A 27,210-nucleotide genomic window follows, 5' to 3' on the forward strand; every position below is an offset into this window, starting at 1 on the left:
AAATCGTCTATGAAAGCTAGTTTAGGTTTAGGTTTAGTTGAACATCTTGGTAAATACAGTAAGCAGTTTCTAAAAGCTAAAGTTACTGAGCGCTACCTTGCATTTATTTATGTGATCGATTTAGAGTTCAAAGAGATTGGCATCACTCCTCGTCTGCTCCTTCTGCTTGTTTTCGGCACCCAAGTGGAATCCAGTTGGCATCCTAACTATAACATGCGGTTAAGGCCATATTAACATTAGCCCCAGAGCGTTTGTCTTGTCCTGCATCTCTCATTGAAATTGTCACAAAAACGTCTTTGCTCCAATAATTTTGAGTCCCTATCCATCCCTCGACCAATGGAGGGACAGAGACCGACAGACGAGATGTAATATGAGGCTTATCTGAAACAGTCTGTTTTTGCCCACAAGATCATGCGAACATTGCTCTGCGTCGCGCTACAAAATTTCTTGGCATATCATTTAAAAATAAAATGGATGTCATTTTCTGACCTACTACACTGGTGGAGGGAGACAGAGGAAGAATCAGAGCTATCCCACTGGGCATATCTAGTTTTGATTTCCATTTGGTTGAGTTTTCAAATAACGTGAATTCAACGTGAAATCAACCACACATGTCATCATGTCATTGGATTTAGGTGAAAATTTGGGTGAAAAAAAAGGATATTCCCTTAGGGGCGGCAGGGTGGCCTAGTGGTTAGAGGAGGTAGCCTAGTGGTTAGAGGAGGTAGCCTGGTGGTTAGAGGAGGTAGCCGAGTGGTTAGAGGTGGTAGCCTGGTGTTTAGAGGAGGTGGCCTAGTGGTTAGAGGAGGTAGCCTAGTGGTTAGAGGAGAGAGCCTAGTGGTTAGAGGAGGTGGCCTAGTGGTTAGAGGTGGTAGCCTGGTGTTTAGAGGAGGTGGCCTAGTGGTTACAGGAGGTAGCCTAGTGGTTAGAGGAGGTAGCCTGGTGGTTAGAGGAGGTAGCCTGGTGGTTAGAGGAGGTAGCCTAGTGGTTAGAGGAGGTAGCCTGGTGTTTAGAGGAGGTGGCCTAGTGGTTAGAGGTGGTAGCCTGGTGTTTAGAGGAGAGGGCCTAGTGGTTACAGGAGGTAGCCTAGTGGTTAGAGGAGGTAGCCTGGTGTTTAGAGGAGGTGGCCTAGTGGTTACAGGAGGTAGCCTAGTGGTTACAGGAGGTAGCCTGGTGGTTAGAGGAGGTAGCCTAGTGGTTAGAGGAGGTAGCCTAGTGGTTAGAGGTGGTAGCCTAGTGGTTAGAGGAGGTAGCCTAGTGGTTAGAGGTGGTAGCCTGGTGTTTAGAGGAGGTGGCCTAGTGGTTACAGGAGGTAGCCTAGTGGTTAGAGGAGGTAGCCTGGTGTTTAGAGGAGGTGGCCTAGTGGTTACAGGAGGTCGCCTAGTGGTTAGAGGAGGTAGCCTAGTGGTTAGAGGAGGTGGCCTAGTGGTTAGAGGAAGTGGCCTAGTGGTTAGAGGAGGTAGCCTAGTGGTTCGAGGTGGTAGCCTGGTGTTTAGAGGAGGTGGCCTAGTGGTTAGAGGAGGTGGCCTAGTGGTTAGAGGAGGTAGCCTGGTGGTTAGAGGAGGTAGCCTAGTGGTTAGAAGTGGTAGCCTGGTGTTTAGAGGAGGTGGCCTAGTGGTTACAGGAGGTAGCCTAGTGGTTAGAGGAGGTAGCCTAGTGGTTAGAGGAGGTGGCCTAGTGGTTAGAGGAGGTAGGCTAGTGGTTAGAGGAGGTGGCCTAGTGGTTAGAGGAGGTGGCCTAGTGGTTAGAGGAGGTGGTTAGAGGAGGTGGCCTAGTGGTTAGAGGAGGTAACCTAGTGGTTAGAGGTGGTAGCCTGGTGTTTAGAGGAGGTGGCCTAGTGGTTAGAGGAGGTGGCCTAGTGGTTAGAGGAGGTAGCCTAGTGGTTAGAGGAGGTAGCCTGGTGTTTAGAGGAGGTGGCCTAGTGGTTAGAGGAGGTGGCCTAGTGGTTAGAGGTGGTAGCCTGGTGTTTAGAGGAGGTAGGTAGCCTAGTGGTTAGAGGAGGCAGGTAGCCTAGTGGTTAGTGTTGGACTAGTAACCAGCAGGTGGCCTAGTGGTTAGAGGGGGCAGGTAGCCTAGTGGTTAGAGGGTCAGGTAGCCTAGTGGTTAGAGGGTCAGGTAGCCTAGTGGTTAGAGGGGCAGGTAGCCTAGTGGTTAGAGTGTTGGACTAGTAACCAGCAGGTGGCCTAGTGGTTAGAGGGGGCAGGTAGCCTAGTGGTTAGAGGGGGCAGGTAGCCTAGTGGTTAGAGGGGCAGGTAGCCTAGTGGTTAGAGGGGCAGGTAGCCTAGTGGTTAGAGGGGCAGGTAGCCTAGTGGTTAGAGGAGGCAGGTAGCCTAGTGGTTAGAGGGGCAGGTAGCCTAGTGGTTAGAGGGGCAGGTAGCCTAGTGGTTAGAGGGGAAGGTAGCCTAGTGGTTAGAGGGACAGGTAGCCTAGTGGTTAGAGGGGCAGGTAGCCTAGTGGTTAGAGTGTTGGACTAGTAACTGAAAAGTTGCAAGATCAAATCTCTGAGCTGACAAGGTAAACATCTGCTGTTCTGCCCCTGAACAAGGCAGTTAACCCACTGTTCCTAGGCTGTTATTGAAAATAAGAATTTGTTCTTGACTTGCCTAGTTAAATAAATAAAAAAATTATGTTGATGAGTTTTTGCAAATCCAATTCCTTTTCCACGTCGATTCAAGGTCATCACATTGGTGTTTTGGGTTGAAATGGCGTGGAAACAACATTGATTCAACCAGTTTTTGCCCATTGGGATTTTGAACAATTTATTTATTGACTAAGGTCAGAATACAATAGTCACGATAACTCATGTTGTTTATACTGTATCCCCGATGTCAACAGCGTTATGGCCGACACTCCTCCCAAGTTACTTGGCAGACTTCCCTTCAACCAACCCTTCTTGAATGACTAAGGTCTGAATTAAATAGTCTCTGACAGTGACTTATCTGCTGCATGGTGTGTTTCTGTGGCCGACACAACTCCCAAGGTACCGAGAGACTTTATGTCGTGTGTCAGCTCAAAGATTGACACCTCACTGACATTCTCATTAGATGTTGATTGCGTGACATTGGTTTACTACCTGGTACAATGGTTGAGCCAAAACAAATATAAAGAAAGCAATCCCGTTTCCTAGTTTCCTACTTACCCCGGCTCAGACAGGACAGGGTGCAGGATGACCTGGGGTGCCCTGCTGGGGGCCTCTGGGGCCAGGGCCACATCTAGAGAGGAGAGGTATATTATAAATCATCACAACACTGGCTATTACATAGTCTTTATACCACAGCACAGTGTAATATCACATACAGTGCATTTGGAAAGTATTCAGACCCCTTGACTTTTTCCACATTTTGTTACGTTACAGCCTTATTCTAAAAGTGATTAAATAGTTTTTTTCCCTCAACAATCTACACACTAATTCCCTATAATGACAAAGTTAAAACAGATTTTTAGATTTTTTTTTACAAAAAACTAAAAAGAGAAAGAAAGAGGGGGAAAAAATAAACAAATACACTGAATATACAAAGCATGTGGACTCCCCTTCAAATGAGTGGATATGGCTATTTCAGCCACACCCTTTGCTGACAAAATGGAGCAGACCACCATGCAATCTCCATAGACAAACATTGGCAGTAGAATGGCCTTACTGAAGAGCTCAGTGACTTTTAACGTGGCACCATCATAGGATGCCACCTTTCCAACAAGTCAGTTTGTCAAATTTCTGCACTGCTACAGCTGCCCCAGTCAACTGTAAGTGCTGTTATTGCGAAGTGGAAATGTCTAGGAGCAACAACGACTCAGTCACGAAGTTGTAGGCCACACAAGCTCACAGAACGGGACCGCAGAGTGCTGCAGTTGCAACACCCACTAACGAGTTCCAAACTTCTTCTGAAAGCAACCTCAACACAAGAACGGTTCGTCGGGAGTTTCATTAAATGGGTTTCCAAGGCCGAGCAGCGGCACACAAGATTAAGATTACCATGCGCAATGCCAAGCGTCGGCTGGAGAGGTGTAACGCTCGCCGCCATTGCACTCTGCAGCAGTGGAAATGCATTCTCTGGAGTGATGAATCCCGCTTCACCCTCTGGCAGTCTGATGGATGAATCTGGGTTTGACGGAAGCCAGGATAACGCTACCTGCCGCAATGCATAGTGCCAACTGAAACGTTTGGTGGAGGAGGAATAATGGTCTGGGGCTGTTTTTCATGGTTCAGGCCCCTTAGTTCCAATGAAGGGAAATCTTAACGCTACAGCATACAAAGACATTCTAGACCCTTCTGTGCTTCCAATTTTGTGGCAACAGTTTGGAGAAGGCCCTTTCCTGTTTCAGCATGACAATGCCCCATTCACAAAACGAGCTCCATACAGAAATGGTTTCTTGAGATCGGTGTGGAAGAACTTGACTAGCCAGCACAGAGCCCTGTCCTAAACCCCATCGAACACCTTTGGGATGAATTGGAACACCGACTGCGAGCCAGGCCTAATCGCCTAACATCAGTGCCCAACCTCACTATTGCTCTTGTGGCTGAATGGAAGCAAGTCCCCGCAGCAATGTTCCAACATCTAGTGGAAAGCCTTACCAGAAGAGTGGAGGCTGTTATAGCGGCAAAGAGGGAGACCAACTCCATATTAATGCCCATGATTTTGGAATGAGATGTTGGACGTGCAGGTGTCCACATATTTTTGGCCATGTAGTTTATGTTATATTGTCACATACACCAGATAGCATAGGGGTGCTGAGGTTGCTGCAGTGCTGCCTGGTAAATCAGAATAAATAAATAAATAAAATAAAATATTTCTATTTATTTATTACTATTGTATGAGCGGACCAAACAGTCAACAGCAGCGCAGAGAGAAAAAAGGATTTCAGTACCCACACAACTAACCTTCTTCCCGCGGCCATGCCAGATAGCTGCAGTGAAATGTGTTGCTTTGTGTAGCTTTGTGTTGTTTTGTGTTATTTTGTCTTCATTTGTGCTGCTTTGTGTTGCTTTGTTTTGCTTTGTGTTGCAAATGAGTTGTTTGATAGGCTGGTAAGTACATGTAATATAATTATAATTAAATGTTTTAACTGAAAACATTTAATTATAAGAAATAAGCAGTGGGAGTTGTTAACAGCATTGGCCTCATGACACTACTCATGGCTTCATAACATACACTATGAGGATCAGTCCTATATCACTATGCTGTATCTCTGACTCTTCCAAAGGTTACACCCCATTTCACCCCCATACAGATGTAGGATCTTCATTTGATCACGCTGTTGTTGAAATAAAAACTTGCAATGTATTCAAGGTTTAAAAAGCCTTCTAAAGTTTGTCATTTTCACTTTAAAATGTCAGACTTTATTTGCCCTAATTAAAACGTATCAACCATAACAAAAAAACACAATAATTCAGATTTCCTGTTGCTTCAGGATTAACCTTTCACGAACCTCAACCCCGTATCCGGGATCACCCCCCACCCCCCCCACACTGATTAGCATCGCTAGCATAGCGTCACAATTAAATAGTAGCATCTAAATATCATTAAATCACAAGTCCAAGACACCAAATGAAAGATACAGATCTTGTGAATAAAGCCACCATTTCAGATTTTTAAAATGTTTTACAGGGAAGACAAAATATGTAAATCTATTAGCTAACCACGTTAGCAAAAGACACCACTTTTCTAACTCCATCAGTTTCTTACTCCATCAGGTGCTATCACCAATTCGGCCAAATAAAGATATTGATAGCCACTAACCAAGAAAAAACCTCATCAGATGACAGTCTGATAACATATTTATTGTATAGGATAGGTTTTGTTAGAAAAATGTGCATATTTCAGGTAGAAATCATAGTTTACAATTGCACCCACCATCACAACTCGACTAGAATAAATACAGAGAGCAACGTGTATTACCTAATTACTAATCATAAAACATTTCTTAAAAATACACAGCTCACAGCAATGGAAAGACACAGATCTTGTGAATTCAGACAATATTTCAGATGTTCTAAGTGTTTTACAGCGAAAACACAATAAATCGTTATATTAGCATACCACATGTGCAAACGTTACCCGAGCATTGATTCAAGCCAAAGAGAGCGATAACGTAATCATCGCCAAAATATATTAATTTTTTCACTAACCTTCTCAGAATTCTTCCGATGACACTCCTGTAACATCATATTACAACATACATATAGAGTTTGTTCGAAAATGTGCATATTTAGCCACAAAAAAACGTGGTTATACAATGACAATACTAGCAAAACTAGCCTGAAAATGTCGGGCGCCATTTTGGACAGTGATCTGGCGTAATGAATAACTAATCGTAAACTTTACTAAAAAATATAGGGTGGACAGCAATCGAAAGACAAATTAGTTCTTAATGCAATCGCTGAATTACATTTCTAAAATTATCCTTACTGTGCAATACAGGGTTCGCCAAGCGAAGCTATACCAAAAAAAATGGCGGAATATGCGTTTAAAATTTTTCGACAGAACAACGATTTATCATCTTAAATATTTCTTACTATGAGGTGATCTTCCATCAGAATCTTGGGCAATGTATCCTTTCTTGGGTCTAATCTTCTTTTGGTCGAAAGATGTCCTCTTGTCCGTCGAAATGCCCACTAACGTTCGACCGGTACTGGAAACGTGCCCGGCGCTTCAAAGTGCATCACAAAGAAATGCCTCAAAATCGCACTAAACGGATATAAATTGCTATAAAACGGTTTAAATTAACTACCTTATGATGTTTTTAACACCTATAACGAGTAAAAACATGACCGGCGATATATAAGTGGCTAAACCAAAGCTTGGAAAGAGAGCCAGTCCGACGTCCTTCGTGCGTCAGGCGCAGCAGGAAAAGAAAGCCACTTCCGCCTTGTGCTCTTTTATACAGGCCCTGATTGCGCAATCGACTCCATTCAAATTGTCACCTCTTACTGACATCTAGAGGAAGGCGTGGGCAGTGTTTGTATCCTCATAGGATTCACAGGGACTTTAAAACTGACCTGGGACCAGTGGCCAAGATTTCTGAAATCTCACTCCATATCAGGAAAAGTGCTGTAGAATGAGTTCTGTTCCACTCAGAGACATAATTCAAACGGCTATAGAAACTAGAGAGTGTTTTCTATCCAATAATAACAATAATATGCATATTGTACGAGCAAGAATTGAGTACTAGGCAGTTTAATCTGTAGAGCAAATTATGCTAATGCGAAACAGCACCCCCTATAGTGGCAAGAAGTTTAAGATCCACAGCTTTAAAAGACTCTGTAATGGTCCAGCTAGACAACAGAGACCAGCAGCAGCAGGCTTTTATTTAGTTATATTCTATAGAAGAACCTGAGGAGAGGAGACTGAGGAGGATGAGGAGGATGAGGAGAGGAGAGGAAACTGAGGAGAGGAGACTGATGAGAGGAGCCTGAGGAGAGGAGACTGACGAGAAGAGACTGAGGGGAGGAGAGGAGTCTGAGGAGAGGAGTCTGAGGAGAGGAGAATGAGGAGAGGATGCCTGGAAGAGGAGACTGGGGAGAGGATAGGAAAGTGAGGAGAGGAGACTGAGGAAAGGAGAGGAGAGGAGACTGAGGAGACTGAGGAAAGGAGAAGAGACTGAGGAGAGGAGCCTGAGGAGAGGAGACTGAGGGGAGGAGATTGAGGAGACTGACGAGAGGAGATTGAGACTGAGGAGAGGAGACCGATTAGAGGAGACTGAGGTGGGGAGACTGAGGATAGGAGACTGAGGAGAGGAGGCAGAGGAGAGGAGACTGAGAGGACTGACGAGAGGAGGCTGACGAGAGGAGACTGAGGAGAGGAGAAAGATGAGAGGAGAATGAGAAGAGAAGAGTGAGAAGAGGAGACTGAGAAGAGGAGACTGAAGAGAGAAAAGGAAACTGAGAAGAGAAGAGAGACGAGCCTGAAGAGAGGAGATTGAGGGGAGGAGACTGACGAGATGAGCCTGAGGAGAGGAGTCTGAGGGGAGGAGCCTGACAAGAGAAGACTGACGAGAGGAGACTGACGAGAGGAGACTGAGGAGAAGAGACTGAGGAGAGGAGACTGAGGATAGAAGAGGAGACTGAGGAGAGGAAACTGAGGAGAGAAGAGGAGACCGAGGAGAGGAGACTGAGGAGAGGATACTGAGGAGTGGAGACTGACGAGAGGATACTGAGGAGAGGAGTCTGAGGAGAGGAGACTGAGGAGAGGAGCCTGGGGAGAGGAGACTGAGGGGAGGAGACTGAGGGAAGGAGGCTGACAAGAGGAGACTAACGAGAGGAGACTGACGAAAGGAGACTGAGGAGGGGAGACTGACGAGAGGATACTGAGGAGTGGAGACTGATGAGAGGAAACTGATGAGGGGAGATGGAGGAGAGGAGACTGAGTAGGGGAGACTGAGGAGAGGAGACTGAGGAGAGCAGACTGAGGAGAGCAGACTGAGGAGAGGAGTCTGAGGAGTGGAGACTGAGTGGGGAGACTGAGAAGAGGAGACTGACAAGAGGAGACCGACAAGAGGAGACTGACAAGAGGAGACTGAGGAGAGGAGTCTGAGGAGGGGAGACTGACAAGAGGAGACTGAGGAGAGGAGATTGAGTAGACGCTCTAAAGGCTCTAAATTAAGGGACCAAAAACTAAGACAGGCGTTAGAGATTAGAACCTGTCAAGGAGGAGAGAACAGAATCATCAAATCACAACATCAAAAGTACCCTCCTCCTTCGGCCTGGTGCAGTATGGGTATCGTAATGCTCAATTACAAGGCACTTACCTGGGAAGATGAACTGCTGCTTGTATTTGAAGTAAGAAGAGGCTGGATAGAAGGGGAGAGGGAGAGAGGGAGGAGGGAGAGCGAGAGTGGATCAGAGTTATGGTGCAGACCCTTTTTGTCTTCTTTCACTGACAATCAGCACAGAGCTGGGATCATAGAAGGGTAGAAATGTCTTTCATTTTTTACATTTACATTTTAGTCATTTAGCAGACGCTCTTATCCAGAGCGACTTACAGTAGAGTGCATACATTTTATTACATTTTACATACTGAGACAAGGATATCCCTACCGGCCAAACCCTCCCTAACCCGGACGACGCTATGCCAATTGTGCGTCGCCCCACGGACCTCCCGGTTGCGGCCGGCTGCGACAGAGCCTGGGCGTGAACCCAGAGACTCTGGTGGCGCAGCTAGCACTGCGATGCAGTGCCCTAGACCACTGCGCCACCCGGGAGACCCGGGAGATCTTTCCTAGAGCAGACATGTTGAACAGACAGCTCTAAAAATCTAACAGTAGTAACACTAAATGTACTACTTCTATCAGAAGAAATGTCTAAATGAACTTTAAATAAAGTTTGATTTGAGACTTTATCTGGGGGAAAAAACTCAATGTTTTCATTTAAATCCCTTACCTGTTAAACTGAACTGTTTCTGTAGCCGTGCCGACTGTGGGGAGGGGTGCAGGGGGGAGGGAGGGGTGGCACTGGAGGGGAGGGGGGGAACGGGGGAGGAAGGAGTGGAGGAGGTGGTGGAGGAGGGGTTACTACTGGAGTCTGGCTGGTACGGGACAGGTATGTGATCCTGAGAACAGAAAGAGATAGGGAGAGAGGAAGAGAGAGAGGGAGAAAGAGAGTGAGAGTGAGAGAGAAAGATAGAGGGAGAAATAGGGAGAGAAAGGGAGAGAGAGGGAGAGTGAGGGGGGTAAAGAGAGAGATACAGAGAGAGATAGAGGGTGAGAGGGAGAGAGGGTAGAAAGAGATAAGGAGAGAGATACAGAGAGATACATAATTAAATAGACCAGTATTATAGTTTATCTCTATGGCCATTAGCAGGTGGAACTAGTATATTTCCAGACTCTTCCTCATTCACAAGATAGCACCTGACAACGCACCTGTTGTCTAATGGTGTTGTTATGATGAGGGTCCATAGAGATACTAGAGAGATATGTGCTCTTGGAGCTAAAAGCTCTTTTACGTGGTAGGGTAGAAATGAGTGGCCTTGGTTGACCTCTCTCATTATGGAGCGTTGCTGTGTGTGTTGTTGACTTATAGCTGCTAATACTATGTTCATTTCCTGGTTGTATTGGGGAAGTCGTACAGAGTGAGGGAGTGAAGAAACTCTGGTCTCAAACTACACTAGTAACGGTCATAGTGAATTAGTAGATGTCCATTAAAAGTATCTCATTAAAAAAAAGGCAAAACTAATGACAGGACACAGTGAGGTAAAACGCTGAACTGTAAGGGCCACAAAATGTTGCCTGAAATGTATCAGGGCAATAAAATGCCCCTGATGAAGTTATGATGAGGGTGTAGAGGTTTTCAGTTCTGTAATCCCAAACAGTGTTTGAAGAATTGTAAAGTATACATCTGTTGGCTACTGTTTGAAGTGTGAAAATGAATTAGTACAACAACAACAAAACATCCAATAGGCGGATTAATCCAGTACTGCTAGTCCGTCTGAGAGACTGAGATTCACAGCATTTCAAAAAGAACAGATGGACTTTTGATAAGACAAACCTCAGATGTGGAGCCCAGAGCAGTGTGTGTGTGTGTGTGTGTGTGTGTGTGTGTGTGTGTGTGTGTGTGTGTGTGTGTGTGTGTGTGTGTGTGTGTGTGTGTGTGTGTGTGTGTGTGTGTGTGTGTGTGTGTGTGTGTACGGTGGTTCCTACCTTGTTGATTTTGCTGGTTTTGGGCAGCGTCTGACTGATGGTCAGGTCTGTGTACCTGAGGGGGTTGTTGATGTCACATGGTACCGATTCAGTCCGAACCAAACGAGCTGGTAGAGACAGAATCAGACGTAAACAACAGAACACCGAGTGAGGTCTTTGAGCAGATGTGATATGGCTGTCCATTAGAGAAAGTCTTTATCTACTCAAATTTCTAAATGTGTTAAATGGAAGATGGTCCCTTGTTACTATCGCAAGGGAACACTTAAGAACACCGTAAGATAGCTGGCCAACTTCAAATAGCAGAGACTTCAGAAAGGTTCTGTCGTTAAAAAAAGAAAGGTTGATAAATTGATTGTTTTACCTTGATTTCCTTGGTGATCTGTCGCACCAGTTGGGAGAAAAACAGAGAGGTGTAAAGAACATCCAGTAAAAACCAACTTCAGATGACAGAGAACCTTGTAAAGAAATACTTCCATAACTAAAGCACTATGGCAGAGAATGAGTATTATTCTAAAGAAATACTTCCATAACAAAACCACTATAGCAGAGAATATAGCAGAGAATGAGTATTCTTTTAAAGTGATACTTCTATAACTAAAGCACTATGGCAGAGAATGAGTATTATTTTAAAGAAATACTTCCATAACAAAACCACTATAGCAGAGAATATAGCAGAGAATGAGTATTCTTTTAAAGTAATACTTCTATAACTAAAGCACTATGGCAGAGAAGGAGTATTATTTTAAAGAAATACTTCCATAACAAAACCACTATAGCAGAGAATATAGCAGAGAATGAGTATTCTTTTAAAGTAATACTTATATAACTAAAGCACAATAACAGAGAATGAGTATTATTTTAAAGAAAGTAATACTTACATAACAATCCTAATAAGTATTCCTAATATGAATATGTTTTGCGCTGCTGAATTACAGTAGGGCTATATACAGTACATCTCTCCTAACTTGAGATACATGTGCAGTTTGTATTACTGCTTATGTTGAGAATACTACGAAGACGTTGTGTGGCCTGTGTATCAAGGTCTATAGCTATTAAAATGGTGCATTAACGCTTTCAGTCGCTTTAATAAACACATCTGCTAAATGACATGATGTATGAATTGAAATAGCCGTGGTGAAATGCTCCTTGAAGTTATGTGGCCTGTACATGAAGTCAGGCTTCAGCCTTACAGTAAGCTGCTGGTATACAGTCCTTTGTTACCTTTGAGGGGGTTACTCCCTCCTCGCTGGATGATCAGCAAATGGCAAGGCGGGGCTTCTTTGGTGCATTTGTTGTGGCACTTCAGCCTAGTGAAAAAACAGAATGATATACACGCTGAAACCAGGGTCGTGTCTGAGATGGCACCCTATTCCCTATATAGTGCACTACTTCTGATCAAAAGTAGAGCACTATATAGGGAATAGGGTGCTACTTCGGACATAACCCCTGACATCACTGAATCTCTGCTATTCATTTTCAAAACAGTTCAAATAAAAATGTCTTGAATGTTTAATAGTCTGGGTCATTAGGGAAATAAAAAGCTGTCCTTCTGTCAAAGATGTCTCATTCGGTCAATTGAGAAATTGGTTCATTTCTTTGAGTAATCTGTTTAAAATGATAATGGTAATTGCTGTTTAGTTCCTTTACAGAGACTTTTCAAAGTATACCGTGACAAATGATCTTTACAGAATTCTAATAAGAATGTATGGATGACAAAAAAGAGCTTATGACCCATAACCAACCAGCATAATGATTGATGTAGATTTGTTTTCTACTTCACTAAGCACACCAGGATAAATTGTAAGAAACATTTGATGCATGGCAATAATGTTTTGTCATGGTGTAGACATGCTTTTCATGAACCAAGATCATTTTGGGAAGAAGGACCTACTTGCAGTTTTTACATTTGAGTCCAAACAACATTCCTTTTCCACATACTATGCATGTCTGAGACATCCAATACTTGGTGGAAAACCTGCAACGACAAGAGAGAGAAGGAGAGAGAGAGAGAGACAGAGACAGAGAGAGAGAGAGAGAGAGAGAGAGAGAGAGAGAGAGAGAGAGAGAGAGAGAGAGAGAGAGAGAGAGAGAGAGTGAGAGAGTGAGAGAGAGAGAGAGAGAGAGAGAGAGAGAGAGAGAGAGAGAGAGAGAGAGTGAGAGAGATAGAGAGAGAGAGAGAGAGAGAGAGAGAGAGAGTGAGACAGAGACAGAGAGAGAGAGAGAGAGAGAGAGAGAGAGAGAGAGAGAGAGAGAGAGAGAGAGAGAGAGAGAGAGAGAGACAGAGAGAGAGACAGAGAGAGACAGAGACAGAGAGAAAGAGAGAGAGAGAGAGAGAGAGAGAGAGAGAGAGAGAGAGAGAGAGAGAGAGAGAGAGAGAGTGAGTTCAGATCACATAGACAAAACATCTCTTCTACCTGTTTCTCCATGCATAAATGAGTCCCCAATAATAATAATAAACAGCAGGTGTGCATCACTGCACAGAGGAAACATCACTGATTGCTTGTGACCTTTCAGACAATGATTCCTATTCCCACGTGATGACAAATGGCTTTTGTCATAGAACGCCTCATATTCACAGGTTAACCTTTCCTTAGCATATGAAAGATGGGCGCCTTTAGGCTTATTCTTCCCCTCCTTCTAAAGATTGTCGTGCCAATGCACCTTGATTCAATTTGGGGTTCACCTGGCACTCCTTTCATTATCCCCCTCCAATGGTGAGTTTGTGGCTGTGCTCTTTGAATAACTGCTGTGACAGCCCACTTGAATCAACGTAGAATAGATGTTGAATTGACGTCTGTGCCCAATGGGGAGAGACCATGCTGCTGCATCAAGACGGTAAGACAGCAATCATTCCCAGAGATGAAGATGGAGCCAGGCAGAAACCGCGGCACGGCCCAAGATCTCAAGATGCTGCCACTTATCAAACAGGCAAATCTAAAGTGTGTCTTAATTCTCTTGAACGATAAAAAGCAATTTCCTACTTCGAGGTTCGATGGAGTATCTGAGTGCCAGGAAGCCCAGGGAAGAGCTAGGGGGTTTATTGACTGATAGATCTGACACCTGGGTTCAAGTAGCAGCAGGCTGGCTGGGGTAATGGAATATGACTGATACAGGCTGACACCTGGGTTCAAGCAGCAGGCTGGCTGGGGTAATGTAATATGACTGATACAGGCTGACACCTGGGTTCAAGGAGCAGGCTGGCTGGGGTAATGGAATATGACTGATAGAGGCTGACACCTGGGTTCAAGTAGAAGGCTGGCTGGGGTAATGGAATATGACTGATACAGGCTGACACCTTGGTTCAAGTAGCAGGCTGGCTGGGGTAATGGAATATGACTGATACAGGCTGACACCTGGGTTCAAGCAGCAGCCTGGCTGGGGTAATGGAATATGACTGATACAGGCTGACACCTGGGTTCAAGTAGCAGGCTGGCTGGGGTAATGGAATATGACTGATAGAGGCTGACACCTGGGTTCAAGCAGAAGGCTGGCTGGGGTAATGGAATATGACTGATACAGGCTGACACCTGGGTTCAAGTAGCAGGCTGGCTGGGGTAATGGAATATGACTGATAGAGGCTGACACCTGGGTTCAAGTAGAAGGCTGGCTGGGGTAATGGAATATGACTGATACAGGCTGACACCTGGGTTCAAGTAGCAGGCTGGCTGGGGTAATGGAATATGACTGGTACAGGCTGACACCTGGGTTCAAGCAGCAGGCTGGCTGGGGTAATGGAATATGACTGATAGAGGCTGACTCCTGGGTTCAAGTAGCAGGCTGGCTGGGGTAATGGAATATGACTGATAGAGGCTGACACCTGGGTTCAAGTAGCAGGCTGGCTGGGGTAATGGAATATGACTGATACAGGCTGACACCTGGGTTCAAGTAGCAGGCTGGCTGGGGTAATGGAATATGACTGGTACAGGCTGACACCTGGGTTCAAGCAGCAGGCTGGCTGGGGTAATGGAATATGACTGATAGAGGCTGACACCTGGGTTCAAGTAGCAGGCTGGCTGGGGTAATGGAATATGACTGATAGAGGCTGACACCTGGGTTCAAGTAGCAGGCTGGCTGGGGTAATGGAATATGACTGATAGAGGCTGACACCTGGGTTCAAGTAGCAGGCTGGCTGGGGTAATGGAATATGACTGATACAGGCTGACACCTGGGTTCAGCAGGCTGAACTATGAAAACTATGAAAGCATCAAAACTATGAAATAACACATATGGAATCATGTAGTAAGCAAAGAAACAACCCTTTGCCTTGATGACAGCTTTGCACACTCTTGGCATTCTCTCAACCAGCTTCATGAGGTAGTCACCTTCAATGCATTTCAATTAACAGGTGTGCCTTGTTAAAAGTAAATTTGTGGAATTTCTTTCCTTCTTAATGCATTTGCGCCAATCAGTTGTGTTGTGACAAGGTAGGGGTGGTATACAGAAGATAGCCCTATTTGGTAAAAGACCAAGTCCATATTATGACAAGAACAGCTCAAATAAGCAAAGAGAAACGACAGTCCATCATTACTTTAAGACATGAAGGTCAGTCAATACGGAAAATTTCAAGAACTTTTAAAGTTTCTTCATGTGCAGTCGCAAAAACCATCAAGCGCTATGATGAAACTGTCTCTCATGAAGACTGCCACAGGAAAGGAAGACTCAGAGTTACCTCTGCTGCAGAGGATAAATGCTCCACAGAGTTCAAGTAAAAGACACATCTCAACATCAAATGTTCAGAGGAGACTGCGCGAATCAGGCCTTCATGGTCTAATTGCTGCAAAGAAACCACAACTAAAATACACCAATAAGAAGAAGAGACTTGCTTGGTCCAAGAAACACGAGCAATGGACATTAGACCAATGGAAATCTGTCCGTTGGTCTGATGAGTCCAAATTTGCGATTTTTGGTTCCAACCGCCATGTCTTTGTGAGACGCAGAGTAGGTGAACAGATGATCTCCATATGTTTGGTTCCCACCGTGAAGCATGGAGGAGGAGGTGTGATGGTGTGGGGGTGCTTTGCTAGTGACACTGTCAGTGATTTATTAAGATTTCAAGGCACACTTAACCAGCATAGCTGCCACAGCATTCTGCATTGATACGCCATCCTATCTGGTTTGCGCTTAGTGGGACGATGATTTGTTTTTCAAATGATAGTCCCAGTAAGTTTGGGATGAGTTGGACCGCAAGTGGGCAAGTGGGCAAACTCCCACGTACTTCTGCGGCTGAGAGAGAGAAGAAGAGAGAGGGAGGGAGGGAGGGAGGGAGGGAGGGAGGGAGGGAGGGAGGGAGGGAGGGAGGGAGGGAGGGAGGGAGAGAGAATAAGAGAATAAGAGAGAGAGAATAAGAGAGGGAGGGAGAGAGGGAGGGAGGAGAGAGAGACAGAGACAGAGACAGAGACAGAGACAGAGAGAGAGAGAGAGAGAGAGAGAGAGAGAGAGAGAGAGAGAGAGAGAGAGAGAGAGAGAGAGAGAGAGAGAGAGAAAGAGTGACAGACAAAGAAGTAGAGAAAAGTCGGTGCGTAGGCAGGTTCTCGTGGCCAATAGCGGTGGTGTATTGCTCAACTTGGAAATCCGTAGCATTTGGGAGTCATCAGGGGTTCAAATGTGGAATGAGCACGAAGATGACTTCTGCCCCCTATAATTGGTCTGACATTCTGTTCGTCAGGTGTGGAGAAACAGACACATTAAGACTCACTACACACATGTGCAGGCAGGCACACACCTTAATTCCTGAACACTCAAACCATCACACACACACACACACACACACACACACACACACACACACACACACACACACACACACACACACACACACACACACACACACACACACACACACACACACACACACACACACAGGGTACCTGTGTATTATGGAGTTTCCCAGGTCTCTCTGGGGGATCTGTGGGGACCAGCGAGGCACTGAGAGAGTGTCTGGAGGAGGATGGATAAGAATGTAACGATGATTAGATATTGGACCAAACGTAGGGCTTGATTCAGTCAAACATGCAGCTTTGTAGCCTAAAACGTGTGTCTTAATGTGTTTGGACGGTGGAGGGTAGGACTAGATATCAACACACGCCCTTGCATTGAATAGTTCCCTGCTGAATACCACAGTACACTGATTGTGACTGGGCTAAAGCAAACACCGATTTGTGGACTGCATGACATTTCGCCGTATTAATAGATGAGTAAAAACTGGTCTGATCTCGCTTTGGTCTTTACTACAATCAATTATAATAACCTATTTTGACTAACAATTCCTGACATTCAAAAAGTGACAAAAGTCTGATCATCGTCAGAATCATGAGATAAAATGATTCACTTCTGCATCTTTACGACCACACAGTAAATGAATAAACAAATGTTGTCAGACTTCTCAGTTACATTCACGATTACAAACAACCTAAGCCTCAAGGTGTACGATACATGAAAGATATAGGAACATGGCTCCAAAGAACATTCTTGTGACACCACCGTTAGTACAGTATACTGCTCAGATATTCAGCATTACTACAGTATACTGCTGAGATATTCACCATTACTACAGTATACTGCTGAGATATTCACCATTACTACAGTATACTGCTCAGATATTAAGCATTACTACAGTATACTGCTCAGATATTCAGCGTTACTACAGTATACTGCTCAGATATTCACCATTACTACAGTATACTGCTGAGATATTCATCATTACTACAGTATACTGCTCAGATATTCACCATTACTACAGTATACTGCTCAGATATTCACCATTACTACAGTATACTGCTGAGATATTCACCATTACTACAGTATACTGCTGAGATATTCACCATTACTACAGTATACTGCTGAGATATTCAGCGTTACTACAGTATACTGCTCAGATATTCATCATTACTACAGTATACTGCTCAGATATTCACCATTACTACAGTATACTGCTCAGATATTCACCATTACTACAGTATACTGCTCAGATATTCATCATTACTACAGTATACTGCTCAGATATTCACCATTACTACAGTATACTGCTCAGAAATTCAGCATCAGCAAAGTGTGAGATTGAGAAAAAAGCCCAGACCAGTGTGTGTGTGTGTGTGTGTGTGTGTGTGTGTGTGTGTGTGTGTGTGTGTGTGTGTGTGTGTGTGTGTGTGTGTGTGTGTGTGTGTGTGTGTGTGTGTGTGTGTGTGTCAGAGCTAGAGAGAGAGCAAGGGAGGGAGCGAGATAGAGAGAGATAGGTGAAATTCCACAGTGTGCCATCACAGCAGCAATATTTGTGACTTGTTGCCACAAGAAAAGGGCAACCAGTGAAGAACAAACACCATTGTAAATACAACCCATATTTATGTTTAGTATTTTCCCTTTTGTATTTGCACATTGTTACAACACTGTATAAAGCCACAACATGACATTTGAAATGTCTCTATTCCTTTGGAACTTTTGTGAGTGTAATGTTTACTGTTAATTTCTGATTGTTTATTTCACTTTTGTTAATGACATATATCACTTGCTTTGGCGATGTTAACATATATTTCCCATGCCAATAAAGCCCTTTGAATTGAATTGAGAGAGAGAGAGAGAGAGAGAGAGAGAGAGAGAGAGAGAGAGAGAGAGAGAGAGAGAGAGAGAGACAGAGAGACAGAGAGAGAGAGAGAGAGAGAGATACTGAGAGATACTGAGAGATACTGAGAAAAAGAGAGAGAGATACTGAGAGAGAGATACTGAGAGAGGAAGAGAGAGAGGGAGACAATAAAGGCAATAAATGTCACTTGCTTTGGAAATGTAAACATATGTTTCCATGCCAATAAAGCCTTTTGAGTTGAATTGGAGAGGGAGAGAGAGAGAGAGAGAGAGAGAGAGAGAGAGAGAGAGAGAGAGAGAGAGAGAGAGAGAGAGAGAGAGAGAGAGAGAGAGAGAGAGAACACTCCCGATTCTTCTCAAAGAAGCACCATCTACTGTAAATCTTTTCTCAGTATGAAAACAGAGATGTCTTCAGTTTCGCCACTCAACCACATGGTCTGAAGAAGGACGAGGAATAGCAGAAAGAGGAAGAAGAGGAGGAGGACGAGGAGGAGGACGAGGTGGAAGAGGAGGGGGTACCACTTTATGTTCCGTGTAGGAGTGCTTGATCAACGAGCAATAAGGAAGGAACCTCAGCTATTTTGAAAATAGCTCCATAGATTGAATCCAGATGGAAGAGAGATACAGTATTTGTAAGATAATTATTCACACTGAAAAAGAAATTCAACCGAAATGTTTGTGTATTGTCCAATCCCCTGTCAAGATAAAATCATTTGAACATTTGGAAAAGTGAAGTCATCTCTTTGGACCTACTTCATCACTGTGTAACAGCTCTCAAGGTTGGCTAGTACAGTACCGCATCCCTAGTGTGTATGAATTGTGTTTTTCATGTTTGATCATTTCAGCCTGAGCCCTACTCGCCTTGAATATTAAAGACATTTAGTAATTCTGTTCATATAGTCCATGTTACCAAACATGAGATTTTTTTTTTTTACACTAATCAGTTGAGGGGGGAACCTACTCTCAATGTATATACTGTGGCTGACCCAGCCTGTGTGTGTGTGTGTGTGTGTGTGTGTGTGTGTGTGTGTGTGTGTGTGTGTGTGTGTGTGTGTGTGTGTGTGTGTGTGTGTGTGTGTGTGTGTGTGTGTGTGTGTGTGTGTGTGTGTGTGTGTGAAAATGTTCAGTGCAAATCTATTCTCTATTCTGTTTCACGTTCAATAACATGACCCTAACCTGACCTGTCGTTAGCAGAGCCATGTGTTTAGAGAGCTGGATCATGTCAGATCCCCATTAAAATAACGAAGGGTATTAAAAAAAATACTACAAAACTGAATGTCTAGAATGAGCATTATGATGCATGTACATGACACTACAAAATTCTATAGCAGCAATGTTGGAGCCTCATTAACATGACACTACAACATTCTATAGCAGCAATGTTGGAGCCTCATTAACATGACACTACAACATTCTATAGCAGCCATGTTGGAGCCCCATTAACATGACACTACAACATTCTATAACAGCCATGTTGGAGCCTCATTAACATGACACTACAACATTCTATAGCAGCCATGTTGGAGCCCCATTAACATGACACTACAACATTCTATAGCAGCCATGTTGGAGCCCCATTAACATGACACTACAACATTCTATAGCAGCCATGTTGGAGCCCCATTAACATGACACTACAACATTCTATAACAGCCATGTTGGAGCCTCATTAACATGACACTACAACATTCTATAGCAGCCATGTTGGAGCCCCATTAACATGACACTAAAACATTCTATAGCAGCCATGTTGGAGCTCATTAACATGACACTACAACATTCTATAGCAGCCATGTTGGAGCCCCATTAACATGACACTACAACATTCTATAGCAGCCATGTTGGAGCTCATTAACATGACACAACAACATTCTATAGCAGCCATGTTGGAGCCTAATTAACATGACACTACAACATTCTATAGCAGCCATGTTGAAGCCTCATTAACATGACACTACAACATTCTATAGCAGCCATGTTGGAGCCCCATTAACATGACACTACAACATTCTATAGCAGCCATGTTGGAGCTCATTAACATGACACGACAACATTCTATAGCAGCCATGTTGGAGCCTCATTAACATGACACTACAACATTCTATAGCAGCCATGTTGGAGCCTCATTAACATGACACTACAACATTCTATAGCAGCCATGTTGGAGCTCCATTAACATGACACTACAACATTCTATAACAGCCATGTTGGAGCCTCATTAACATGACACTACAACATTCTATAGCAGCCATGTTGGAGCCTCATTAACATGACACTACAACATTCTATAGCAGCCATGTTGGAGCCCCATTAACATGACACTACAACATTCTATAGCAGCCATGTTGGAGCCCCATTAACATGACACTACAATATTCTATAGCAGCCATGTTGGAGCTCCATTAACATGACACTACAAAATTCTATAGCAGCCATGTTGGAGCCTCATTAACATGACAATACAACATTCTATAGCAGCCATGTTGGAGCCTCATTAACATGACACTACAACATTCTATAACAGCCATGTTGGAGCCCATTAACATGACACTACAACGTTCTATAACAGCCATGTTGGAGCTCCATTAACATGACACTACAACATTCTATAGCAGCCATGTTGGAGCCTAATTAACATGACACTACAACATTCTATAGCAGCCATGTTGGTGCTCATTAACATGACACTACAACGTTCTATAGCAGCCATGTTGGTGCTCATTAACATGACACTACAACATTCTATAGCAGCCATGTTGGAGCCTCATTAACATGACACTACAACATTCTATAGCAGCCATGTTGGAGCTCCATTAACATGACACTACAACATTCTATAGCAGCCATGTTGGAGCCTCATTAACATGACACTACAACATTCTATAGCAGCCATGTTGGAGCCCCATTAACATGACACTACAACATTCTATAGTAGCCATGTTGGAGCTCCATTAACATGACACTACAACATTCTATAACAGACATGTTGGAGCCTCATTAACATGACACTACAACATTCTATAGCAGCCATGTTGGAGCCCCATTAACATGACACTACAACATTCTATAGCAGCCATGTTGGAGCCTCATTAACATGACACTACAACATTCTATAACAGACATGTTGGAGCCTCATTAACATGACACTACAACATTCTATAGCAGCCATGTTGGAGCCTCATTAACATGACACTACAACATTCTATAGCAGCCATGTTGGAGCCCCATTAACATGACACTACAACATTCTATAGCAGCCATGTTGGAGCCTCATTAACATGACACTACAACATTCTATAGCAGCCATGTTGGAGCTCATTAACATGACACTACAACATTCTATAGCAGCCATGTTGGAGCCTCATTAACATGACACTACAACATTCGATAACAGCCATGTTGGCACCTCATTAACATGACACTACAACATTCTATAGCAGCCATGTTGGAGCCCCATTAACATGACACTACAACATTCTATAGCAGCCATGTTGGAGCCTCATTAACATGACACTACAACATTCTATAGCAGCCATGTTGGAGCCTCATTAACATGACACTACAACATTCTATAGCAGCCATGTTGGAGCCTCATTAACATGACACTACAACATTCTATAGCAGCCATGTTGGAGCCTCATTAACATGACACTACAACATTCTATAGCAGCCATGTTGGAGCCTCATTAACATGACACTACAACATTCTATAGCAGCCATGTTGGAGCTCATTAACATGACACTACAACATTCTATAGCAGCCATGTTGGAGCCTCATTAACATGACACTACAACATTCGATAACAGCCATGTTGGCACCTCATTAACATGACACTACAACATTCTATAGCAGCCATGTTGGAGCCCCATTAACATGACACTACAACATTCTATAGCAGCCATGTTGGAGCCTCATTAACATGACACTACAACATTCTATAGCAGCCATGTTGGATCCTCATTAACATGACACTACAACATTCTATAACAGCCATGTTGGAGCTCCATTAACATGACACTACAACATTCTATAGCAGCCATGTTGGAGCCTCATTGACATGACACTACAACGTTCTATAACAGCCATGTTGGAGCCCCATTAACATGACACTACAACATTCTATAGCAGCCATGTTGGAGCTCATTAACATGACACTACAATATTCGATAGCAGCCATGTTGGAGCTCATTAACATGACACTACAACATTCTATAGTAGCCATGTTGGAGCTCATTAACATGACACTACAACATTCTATAGCAGCCATGTTGGAGCTCATTAACATGACACTACAATATTCTATAGCAGCCATGTTGGAGCTCATTAACATGACACTACAACATTCTATAGCAGCCATGTTGGCACCTCATTAACATGACACTACAACATTCTATAGTAGCCATGTTGGAGCTCATTAACATGACACTACAACATTCTATAGCAGCCATGTTGGAGCCTCATTAACATGACACTACAACATTCTATAGCAGCCATGTTGGAGCTCCATTAACATGACACTACAACATTCTATAGCAGCCATGTTGGAGCCCAATTAACATGACACTACAACATTCTATAGCAGCCATGTTGGAGCCCCATTAAAATGACACTACAACATTCTATAGCAGGCATGTTGGAGCCTCATTAACATGACACTACAACATTCTATAGCAGCCATGTTGGAGCTCCATTAACATGACACTACAACATTCTATAGCAGCCATGTTGGAGCTCCATTAACATGACACTTCAACGTTCTATAACAGCCATGTTGGAGCCCCATTAACATGACACTACAACATTCTATAGCAGCCATGTTGGAGCCTCATTAACATGACACTACAACATTCTATAGCAGCCATGTTGGAGCCCCATTAACATGACACTACAACATTCTATAGCAGCCATGTTGGAGCCCCATTAACATGACACTACAACATTCTATAGCAGCCATGTTGGAGCCTCATTAACATGACACTACAACATTCTATAGCAGCCATGTTGGAGCCCCATTAACATGACACTACAACATTCTATAACAGCCATGTTGGAGCTCATTAACATGACACTACAACATTCTATAGCAGCCATGTTGGAGCCCCATTAACATGACACTACAACATTCTATAGCAGCCATATTGGAGCCCATTAACATGACACTACAACATTCTATAGCAGCCATGTTGGCACCTCATTAACATGACACTACAACATTCTATAGCAGCCATGTTGGAGCCCCATTAACATGACACTACAACGTTCTATAGCAGCCATGTTGGTGCTCATTAACATGACACTACAACATTCTATAGCAGCCATGTTGGAGCCTCATTAACATGACACTACAACATTCTATAGCAGCCATGTTGGAGCTCCATTAACATGACACTACAACATTCTATAGCAGCCATGTTGGAGCCTCATTAACATGACACTACAACATTCTATAGCAGCCATGTTGGAGCCCCATTAACATGACACTACAACATTCTATAGTAGCCATGTTGGAGCTCCATTAACATGACACTACAACATTCTATAGTAGCCATGTTGGAGCTCCATTAACATGACACTACAACATTCTATAGTAGCCATGTTGGAGCCCCATTAACATGACACTACAACATTCTATAGTAGCCATGTTGGAGCTCAATTAACATGACACTACAACATTCTATAGTAGCCATGTTGGAGCTCATTAACATGACACTACAACATTCTATAGCAGCCATGTTGGAGCCCCATTAACATGACACTACAACATTCTATAGCAGCCATGTTGGAGCCTCATTAACATGACACTACAACATTCTATAGCAGCCATGTTGGAGCCTCATTAACATGACACTACAACATTCTATAGCAGCCATGTTGGAGCCTCATTAACATGACACTACAACATTCTATAGCAGCCATGTTGGAGCTCATTAACATGACACTACAACATTCTATAGCAGCCATGTTGGAGCCTCATTAACATGACACTACAACATTCGATAACAGCCATGTTGGCACCTCATTAACATGACACTACAACATTCTATAGCAGCCATGTTGGAGCCCCATTAACATGACACTACAACGTTCTATAGCAGCCATGTTGGAGCCTCATTAACATGACACTACAACATTCTATAGCAGCCATGTTGGATCCTCATTAACATGACACTACAACATTCTATAACAGCCATGTTGGAGCTCCATTAACATGACACTACAACATTCTATAGCAGCCATGTTGGAGCCTCATTGACATGACACTACAACGTTCTATAACAGCCATGTTGGAGCCCCATTAACATGACACTACAACATTCTATAGCAGCCATGTTGGAGCTCATTAACATGACACTACAATATTCGATAGCAGCCATGTTGGAGCTCATTAACATGACACTACAACATTCTATAGTAGCCATGTTGGAGCTCATTAACATGACACTACAACATTCTATAGCAGCCATGTTGGAGCTCATTAACATGACACTACAATATTCTATAGCAGCCATGTTGGAGCTCATTAACATGACACTACAACATTCTATAGCAGCCATGTTGGCACCTCATTAACATGACACTACAACATTCTATAGTAGCCATGTTGGAGCTCATTAACATGACACTACAACATTCTATAGCAGCCATGTTGGAGCCTCATTAACATGACACTACAACATTCTATAGCAGCCATGTTGGAGCTCCATTAACATGACACTACAACATTCTATAGCAGCCATGTTGGAGCCCAATTAACATGACACTACAACATTCTATAGCAGCCATGTTGGAGCCCCATTAAAATGACACTACAACATTCTATAGCAGCCATGTTAGCACCTCATTAACATGACACTACAACATTCTATAGCAGCCATGTTGGAGCCCCATTAACATGACACTACAACATTCTATAGCAGCCATGTTGGAGCCCCATTAAAATGACACTACAACATTCTATAGCAGCCATGTTGGAGCCTCATTAACATGACACTACAACATTCTATAGCAGCCATGTTGGAGCTCCATTAACATGACACTACAACATTCTATAGCAGCCATGTTGGAGCCCCATTAAAATGACACTACAACATTCTATAGCAGCCATGTTGGAGCTCCATTAACATGACACTACAACATTCTATAACAGCCATGTTGGAGCTCATTAACATGACACTACAACATTCTATAGCAGCCATGTTGGAGCCCCATTAACATGACACTACAACATTCTATAGCAGCCATGTTGGAGCCCATTAACATGACACTACAACATTCTATAGCAGCCATGTTGGCACCTCATTAACATGACACTACAACATTCTATAGCAGCCATGTTGGAGCCCCATTAACATGACACTACAACATTCTATAGCAGCCATGTTGGAGCCTCATTAACATGACACTACAACATTCTATAGCAGCCATGTTGGAGCTCCATTAACATGACACTACAACATTATATAGCAGCCATGTTGGAGCTCCATTAACATGACACTACAACATTCTATAGCAGCCATGTTGGAGCTCCATTAACATGACACTACAACATTCTATAACAGCCATGTTGGAGCTCCATTAACATGACACTACAACATTCTATAGCAGCCATGTTGGAGCCTCATTAACATGACACTACAACATTCTATAGCAGCCATGTTGGAGCCTCATTAACATGACACTACAACATTCCATAACAGCCATGTTGGAGCACCATTAACATGACACTACAACATTCTATAGCAGCCATGTTGGCACCTCATTAACATGACACTACAACATTCTATAACAGCCATGTTGGAGCTCATTAACATGACACTACAACATTCTATAGCAGCCATGTTGGAGCCTCATTAACATGACACTACAACATTCTATAGCAGCCATGTTGGCACCTCATTAACATGACACTACAACATTCTATAACAGCCATGTTGGAGCTCATTAACATGACACTACAATATTCTATAGCAGCCATGTTGGAGCCTCATTAACATGACACTACAACATTCTATAGCAGCCATGTTGGAGCCCCATTAACATGACACTACAACATTCTATAACAGCCATGTTGGAGCCTCATTAACATGACACTACAACATTCTATAACAGCCATGTTGGAGCTCATTAACATGACACTACAACATTCTATAGCAGCCATGTTGGAGCCTCATTAACATGACACTACAACATTCTATAGCAGCCATGTTGGAGCCTCATTAACATGACATGGGGAATATTTAAATAATGCTATGATACTGAATGTATAGAATAAGAACAGTATAAAAACAATCTGAGCTTGTACCAGTAACCCAGTAATAACCTGATGAATTAAGGGTTTACTGTGTGACAGCAGGCCACTGAAGTGGATATCAATGATTAATGATAGGACTGATTAACGTAGGTCCAGAAACACTGCATTTCCTAGTTCCTGTTGCACACACAAACACACCATCCCTACACCTCCCCCTCCAGGAGCCTGTAACTCTGTGTCTCTGGTTCACAGTCCAATACGTCGCTAAATTACACTCAGTCAGCCTGATAATCTGATAGAGAATGGGAAGTGACATCATCTGCTTATTGTTTAGTCTATTTACACTAACAGCCTTGTAACCGCAACATCGCATGGTGTTGACATCTCTGGGCCTGACTTGATGAGTCTTTGCACATGTGTGCCACTCAAGCCAACAAACACGTGCACACACACACACGCACACAGACACACAGACACACACACACACACACACAGACGGATGTCAGAGTAACCCAAAGGCGCCAGACAACAGTGTCCCCCATTTTTCTCTTTAATTTGGATAGACTCACAGCCTCCTTACCCCTCCACCCCCCCACCCCCCTCCCCACTCATGTCATAATCTAATGAGATGACAAACAGCCAAACAACAGGGAGAGAGAGAGGATACATAGACATGGAGGATATTACACCATAAAGTAGAAAAAACATGTCTGCCTTTCTGATCACAGGCACCTACAGCAGGCTATGGTATCTT

At 43.4% G+C, this 27,210-nt stretch overlaps 1 protein-coding gene across 1 annotated transcript in view; it reads right to left on the minus strand.

Moving 5' to 3' along the window:
* LOC120062809 (kinase suppressor of Ras 2-like) overlaps positions 1 to 27,210 on the minus strand; it is a 136,418-nt gene that overhangs the window by 29,268 nt on the left and 79,940 nt on the right. The window contains 7 exon segments of the mRNA XM_039012881.1: positions 3,140 to 3,212; positions 8,743 to 8,784; positions 9,374 to 9,542; positions 10,630 to 10,736; positions 11,866 to 11,936; positions 12,521 to 12,604; positions 16,497 to 16,566. Coding sequence (XP_038868809.1) covers positions 3,140 to 3,212; positions 8,743 to 8,784; positions 9,374 to 9,542; positions 10,630 to 10,736; positions 11,866 to 11,936; positions 12,521 to 12,604; positions 16,497 to 16,566 — 616 coding nt within the window.

Source organism: Salvelinus namaycush, chromosome 18 (genome assembly GCF_016432855.1).
Source record: "Salvelinus namaycush isolate Seneca chromosome 18, SaNama_1.0, whole genome shotgun sequence".
Classification (NCBI taxonomy): Eukaryota; Metazoa; Chordata; class Actinopteri; order Salmoniformes; family Salmonidae; genus Salvelinus; species Salvelinus namaycush.